The 7,500-nt window shown below is 44.3% G+C and overlaps 1 protein-coding gene across 2 annotated transcripts in view; it reads left to right on the top strand.

Annotated features, from left to right (window-relative positions):
- Positions 1–7,500, top strand: part of paplna (papilin a, proteoglycan-like sulfated glycoprotein) — a 63,781-nt gene that overhangs the window by 51,549 nt on the left and 4,732 nt on the right. For both annotated transcript variants that reach the window (XM_063183698.1, XM_063183697.1), the window contains 6 exons: positions 2,108–2,272; positions 2,778–2,905; positions 4,447–4,534; positions 5,079–5,225; positions 5,867–5,994; positions 6,934–7,042. In XM_063183698.1, the coding sequence (XP_063039768.1) occupies positions 2,108–2,272; positions 2,778–2,905; positions 4,447–4,534; positions 5,079–5,225; positions 5,867–5,994; positions 6,934–7,042 (765 nt within the window). The remainder of the gene's footprint in view (positions 1–2,107; positions 2,273–2,777; positions 2,906–4,446; positions 4,535–5,078; positions 5,226–5,866; positions 5,995–6,933; positions 7,043–7,500) is intronic.

The raw sequence follows: 7,500 nt of genomic DNA, 5'->3' as shown, positions 1-7,500 counted from the left end.
CAGTTGACGGGTGCTAATTTGACACTGCTCATTTTGATGCAGACCCGACTTTTTAGTCACATTACAAGCCTGTCTTATTGTGGTGAAAATAAGACTTAAGCTATGTTTAGCTTTATAATTATGTTACAAATAAAGCCTACTGTTAGCTCGTCTTGGAAAAGTAGAAATCCCCTCGTGGACCACCTGAGCTGTGTCACGGACCACCAGTGGTCCCCGGACCACACTTTGAGAATCACTGCTGTAGAGTAGGGCTAGGAAATGACCCAGGCTGGACTCGAACCCAGGTCCTCATGAGCAGGTCCTCATGAGCATGTTGTATGGATGCATTATTGAACGCTGTGCACACACAGCAGCCATGCAGTGTAATATGTTGTAGAGTGCAAAATAGCTTCATGATGCATTTGTAGAGTAGTAGTAGAGTAGAGTAGAGTAACTTTGTTGATCCCCAGGGGGAAATTCAGGTATCCAGTAGCTTACATAAATACACAAATACACAAATAACACAGGATAACACAGTAATAGTCAGGGAGGGAAAATAAAAGTAAAAATAAAAATAGTGAGGAGATAAAAAATGTAAAAATGTAAATACGTAAAAAATGTAAAAAGGTAATTGTATAGTGTACTGCGTCAGTAACACATAAGTTATATGGCAGGAGACAGGTTCACAATTCATTACTGTTCCAGCATTGAATGACTTGAACCCAGCCGACAGTCCATGGGTATGGAGGAGAAAAGGGAAGTTTGAAATTTGGCAGGTATGTGCTTAAGACCAATACAATCAAATCTACCCAATTTGCCACTTGACATGAATTCCATCTTGGAAAATGGATGCCATTTCATGCCAAGTGGCAAATCGGGCAGATTCCATTGTACTGTATGGGTCATAAACATATAGTGCCAAGTTGCATGTTTGCATCAGGCTTGTCCGAAATTCCGAATTGAATGAATTTGAATTCAAAGTAATGCCATAATATGACCACTAGGTGGTGGTGTTCTATGTACTCTCAATGGGTGGTGTAGCTTAAATTCAAAGAAATTCAAGGTAATGACACCACCTAGTGTTTGTTATTATGGCATTACTTTGAATTCAAATGCATTCAATTCGGAATTTCATACAAACCTGGCTTGCATCACAATTTGCACGATTCTTGCCAAATATGCGTTTTATCTGCTCTACTAGGGGGGTAGAGGAGAAATGTTTTGGCACTGCTGATGGCCCTGAGGTCATCTCTCCAGTACTGTACATCTCAGCTCTCCTCTTTCCTTGCTGTGGCCAGGCTCAGGCTAAGCTTTATGCTAACTTTGGTGACTGGTGTGCTTTGTACATGGTGTTGCTGTTGCCAACAGTTGGAGCATAAAGTGACTTTCTCTATTTTCTCTTTCTCTGTCTCTTTTTTTCTCTTTTCATTTTTTCCTCCGTTTCTTTTCTTTCTTTCCTGCTCTCTTTTCCCTTCACTGTCTCCACGAAACATCCTCTTTTATATCCATACTTTGCTCTTTCTACTCCTCTCTCTTCTGCTCTACTCTCTTCTTTTTTTCTCTCCTCTCCTTTCCTTTCCTTTCCTTCCCTTTCCATTCTGCTCTTCTCCTCTTCTCTTCTCTTCTCTTCTCTTCTCTTCTCTTCTCTTCTCTTCTCTTCTCTTCTCTTCTCTTCTCTTCTCTTCTCTCTTCTCTCTTCTCTTCTCTCCTATCTCTCTTCTCTTCTCTTCTCCTCTCCTCTCCTCTCCTCTCCTCTCCTCTCCTCTCCTCTCCTCTCTTCTCCTCTCCTCTCCTCTCCTCTCCTCTCCTCTCCTCTCCTCTCCTCTCCTCTCTCTTCTCCTCTCTCTTCTCCTCTCCTCTCCTCTGCTCTCCTCTGCCTGGTCTCCTCTCCTCTCCTCTCCTCTCTCTTCTCCTCTCTTCTCTCCTCTCCTCTCCTCCCCTCTTCACCTCTCTCCTCTCCTCTCCTCTCCTCTCCTCTCCACTCCTCTCTCCTCCTCTCCTCTCCTCTCCTCTCCTCTCCTCTCTCCACCTCTCCTCTCCTCTCCTCTCCTCTCCTCTCCTCTCCTCTCCTCTCCTCTCCTCTCCTCTCCTCTGCCTGGTCTCCACACCCTGTGCTCCGGGTCGTCAGCTGGACAGATGTGGGTGTGAGTATTGACAAGTCTGACCCCTCTACGGTGGAGGGGCTGGTGGGCCAGCGTGTGGTGTTGCCCTGCCGGGTCTCCCCACCCCCCTCCTACTCCCCCTCCATAGTGGTGGAGTGGAAACGGGACGGCACGGCCCTCGCCCCCGCCAGGTGAGTACGCACGAGTAGCATCTATTGTTGCTTCATCCAAGTCCAAGTCGAGTTGCAATTCTTTTGACTTTTTCCTCAAGTCCAGTCTGAAGTCGTCAAATTGGTGACTCAAGTCGAAATCTAGTCTATGTTGCATGACTTGAGTCAATACGTGTGATTTATACTTAAGGTTAAGGTTAAGGTTAAATGCATAAATGCTTTTTAAAGTTTTTGCATACAAGTTTTTTGTATACCTTTTCCTTATGGGTAAAAGTTACCACTCATGTGTTAATGAAAACAAGATAGATCGAGAAAATATCTTCTTTTATTTACGTACATGAGTACACATTAGTAGGACTAATAACTCACATACTCGTATATAGCATGTCATATAATGCTTGTATCCAGAAACCTTCCTGGTGAGTTGTAGCTAGTGGTAATCGAATTCATACATATTCAAACTGTCTGTCACCTCTATGTATTCAATCTCCAAGCTGACCTCTGCCTCTGGCCTGCTCCTCCTCAGGCATATCCAGCAGCCCAACGGCTCCCTCCTGGTGGGGCCTCTCACCGTGCAGGACTCCGCCTGGTTCCTCTGCATGGCCACGCGAGACCGCGAGCGAGACTACCGCTACATCTACCTCTCCGTCTCAGGTGCAGCGCTGGTCTGCTTCTTAACCACTTAGCGCAGAGCCTATTATTATAACCTTACTGCAGTCATGGGTAAGCGGTTAGAGCGTCAGACTTGTTAGCCCAAAGGTTGTCAGTTCGACTCCCGACCCGCCAGGTTGGTGGGGGGAGTAATTAACCAGTACTCTCCCCCATCCTCCTCCTCCATGACTGAGGTGCCCTGAGCACTGCTCCCTTTGGTGCCCCATTGAGGGCTGGCCCTTGCAGGGGTGAGGCATAAATGCAATTCCGTTGTGTGCAGTGTGCAGTGTTCACTTGTGTGCTGTGGAGTGCTGTGTCACAATGGCAATGGGAGATAGGGTTTCCCAGTTGGGCTTTCACTTTCACTTACTGTCACCAAAATTGTAATGGCTATGTCTTAATCTGTTACTTAAGGCTTTCGGTAATGTCATAGCAATGTTGTTATTATGTAGTTGAGCAATTTCAGCGACTCCATCCATTTACCAGTTACCAATTACCAGCTGTCCCACTGTTCTGAAGTGTTCACTGTCATACAAAGCCAAAAGACTGCGTTGTTTGCAAGTTGGGATGGATACTGATGTCATAACACAAATAAATCTATTGCTAATATACTGTATATACAAGTACCTGTTATACCTACAACATGCTTGACGGGGCAGTGTGACACCTCTATAATGGCACTTCAAAGTCTCTGTCCATATAATGCACTTTAACTTTACCAGGACATGCGTACTGTAAAACATACACCATATAGTGTGTAGAGCACTATAGTATAGCACAGTTAAACCCTTATATGCAAAGCCCCTGTTTGAAGCTTGTTGCCACAAAATTGGTGATAATGTGCATGTCTTACAGTAATCTATTGCTTATGACACTACGCAGTGGTGTAGTCTACTTTTTTTATAGTGGGTATACTGTATATTTGAGCATTTTTTGAAGTGGGTATACTGTATATATTTGTGCTATTCAAAACAATGGATCAATCCATTTTAAGTGGGTATACCGAAATCTCTGAAATTTAGAAGTGGGTATACTCCGTATACCTGCTTTCTACATAGACTACACCACTGACACTAAGTAATGTCATAGCAATGTTTTTATGATGTAGTTGTGCGTGAGGCGCATTGCCAGTGATCCCATCTACACCATTACATTACATTATATTGCATTTAGCTGACGCTTTCATTTTATTCAAAGCGACTTACAACTATTATTTTTCAGGGTGTTGGTTACAGTTCCTGGAGCAATGTGGGGCTAGGTGTCTTGCTCAAGGGCACTTTAGCCATGGATGGAGATTTAGGGAGAGGGCAGGGGGGATTCAAACCAGCAACCCCTAGATTGAAAGACCAACTATCTAACCACTACGCCATGACTGCCCCACATGTCTTACAGTAATCTATTACTTATGACACTAAGTAATGTCATAGCAATGTTTTTATGATGCAGTTGTGTGTGAGGCGCATTGCCAGTAATCCCATTGACTGCACCAAAGGGGCTTCCTTTTGCACCCCATAAACCCCGTCTGTGTTCCCTCCCGTCCGCAGAGCCTCCTCCAGGTAGCAGGGACCAAGAGGTACGCCTGGATGAAGCAGACAGGCCGGGGGCAGAGGACTCGTACCAGCCCTTCCCCAGGTAGTAGACACTTGAGAAGTAGCCTGATAAACTAGGCCAGTGGTTCTCAACCATTTCCAACTTGGGGCCCACTTGAAATGTTCACAGATGTTCGGGGCCCACATCTGATCTTGCCCAATAAACCATAAAACTCCAATAAATAGTCAACAGCAACACAAATGCAAATATTGTTTTGATTTTTAGACAATGATTTCAAGGCCCCCTTGACACAGTTTTGGTTAGGAATCGCAGAACTAGATGATCCCACTTTAGTGACAGACAATATTTTTACCCGGCTAACTGGTCTGTTGCTCCATTGGAGATCACCAAAAGGACACCAACCATTCCTTCAATCACAGTGTTCAATCTGTGTGTGTAACAAGATTTGTTTTTTATGGAAGTTTCAGCACGGTGACTGTGATGGTCATTACCTGCAGTTAAGCGTTTTTCTCCTCTGAATTTTATCTGTGTTGAATACACCCTCTCTCTCTCTCTCTCTCTCTCTCTCTCTCTCTCTCTCTCTCTCTCTCCCTCTCTCTCTCCCTAAATGTGTGTGTGCTGTCAGGTTCAGTATCGACCAATCAGAGTCGGCGGTGGTGGAGGCTCGGCAGGGTCAGACGGCCAGACTGACGTGCAGAGTCACTCCCCCCTCCGCCATCCCCACTGTCACCCTACAGTGGAGCAGAGCAGGACGACCACTCACCACCATCAGGTAAGTGTGTGTGTGTGTGTGTGTGTGTGTGTGTGTGTGTGTGTGTGTGTGTGTGTGTGTGTGTGTGTGTGTGTGTGTGTGTGTGTGTGTGTGTGTGTGTGTGTGTGTGTGTGTGTGTGTGTGTGTGTGTGTTATGATTGGCGTGGGTGGGGTTGTATGTACAGAATGGTTGAAGGTATTTTGGGGAAGAATGGGTGGTGTGTGCACATAGATATGGGATGGGGTATATATGTAAACTGTCTTGATATGTAAAAAAGACACCTCTTCTTTTCTTTTTTCAGTTTGAATTGTAGGAATGCCTATGGTAATAGGCCGTAATAATATACTTTATTTTATCCAAACTGAAATGTAAACATATCATGACTGAGTAAGATTTAAAAAATGTATTCAAAAAAGATTCTAAAGTTTATGGCTGAAATGTGGTATTCCATTAACTCCCTTTCTGTCTCTTTTTCTTTTTCTGTTTCCATCTCTGTCTGTCTGCCTGTCTGTCTGCCTATCTGTCTGTCTGTCTGTCTGTCTCTCTCTCCCTCTCTGCCTCTCTCTCTCCCTCTCTCTCTTCCTCTCTCTCCCCCTCTCCCTCTCTGTCTCTCTCTCTCTCTCTCTCTCTCTCTCTCTCTCCCTCTCTCTCTCCTACTAAGGCATTCTCAGCACTCTGACGGTACCCTGGTGATCAGCCAGCTGAAGAGTGAGGATGCAGGTGTCTACACCTGTTCCGCCTCCACCAATCAGCAGCTGCAGGAGAGACACATCCAGCTGCGGGTCCAGAGTGAGTACAACTACCAGCTGAATGTTACAGTACAGCCATCTCCAAAAGTTTTGTCGCCTATCCATCTGTTTGGAACCTACACCTAGGGCCAAAGTTGATTTTTTGAAGAGGTGAGAGTGATTCAGTGATTAAGTATGACACCCGATCTGCGTATTTTAAGTGTTTTGAAGTGACTTATCTGCTCATTTTCACATTATGTTCGACAGGCGACAAAACTTTTGTCTTGTGAAGATCTGCCCTGTCTGTGCTCATTAATAAAATATAAAGGGTCAATCTTTCTTTGGTGCATTCAATTTATTTTCGTACATAAAACTTCATTCGGGAGGGTTGTAGCTTTCATATGAGTGACTTCTGAAGCCAAGTGATTCATTGAAAGTCAGGTTATTAGCTGTTGTTCCAAACAGATGGATAGGCGACAAAAAACGTTTAGAGACAGCTGTATTTCATGGCCTTTTATGCCTGTAATGAGGACAGACGGTTATGACAGGAAACCTGTGGCAGAGAAAGATTTGATAGATTTTTGAGCCTGCAAATTATTAACTCGACTCTGGCCAGCTGGTATTTTTCGCCTTCGTCTTCATATCACCAGATGCCAGAATGTCAAAAGAAGGGGACATTTGCATCAAATCACCACTAGTATAGTTTTAAATTCTTAGCTGTTATCCAACAGTATTCGACAGTATAGACTTGGGGGCCCCAAGCGGCTGCCTGCCTAGCCTGGTGACAAGATGCGCCTCTGCATTACACAATACCATCTGGGTATCCCCCACAGCCAATACGTTTTTGAATGATGCTCCTTATCGAAAGTCCTTGCATGTGATTGATTTTAAAATTCATAAATAGTTTTAGTGTGTTTTTTTTTAAATCTAAATCTAATGCGGAAATATCATCATGGATATAGTTAGTTATTAACAATACCCTCAAACTGTCTTTCTCCAGGTGACCCAAGAATCACCACGGCTCCCAACAATATCCAGGTGACGCAGGGCAGCACCGCCCAGCTGCCATGTGTGGTCACAGGAGACAACGTCAACATAGGCTGGTCCAGGTGGGGTGGCATTATGTTCAATGATATTATACATATTTTTTTGTATTTATATTATTATAAAGTTATCTTCCACACACCGCGCTCTTCTGTCTTGTTGGTGCGTCTCTGAAGTAATCAAGTAGTTAGGAAATGGATCGCACTCAGTTTTTTATTCAAACATTGCGTTTCTGTTCATTAGAGATGGCGCAGCAAGCGCCCCACCACATCAAGCACATTTACGCCACACACATTTACACCGTTCATTACAGTAAGTGAGGCGCTCGCTGCGCCACCTGCTGGAATATAAAAGACACTTCAACCAACAGCAGTAACTCACACCAAAGATGGAGAAGGGAGCAAACATCCAAAAAACAAAAAAAATAGCCAGACATTCAGTAGGATATAGAAAAGATGGCAGTTACAGAAAACAAGTTAGTTCAAAGTCCTCATTCATGCCTTTAGGGGACATCGTCTGAAGA

Source organism: Engraulis encrasicolus, chromosome 19, assembly GCF_034702125.1.
Source record: "Engraulis encrasicolus isolate BLACKSEA-1 chromosome 19, IST_EnEncr_1.0, whole genome shotgun sequence".
In the NCBI taxonomy this organism is placed as follows: Eukaryota; Metazoa; Chordata; class Actinopteri; order Clupeiformes; family Engraulidae; genus Engraulis; species Engraulis encrasicolus.
Note: the sequence above shows the minus strand (reverse complement) of the source record. Positions and strands in the feature narration are given on the sequence as shown.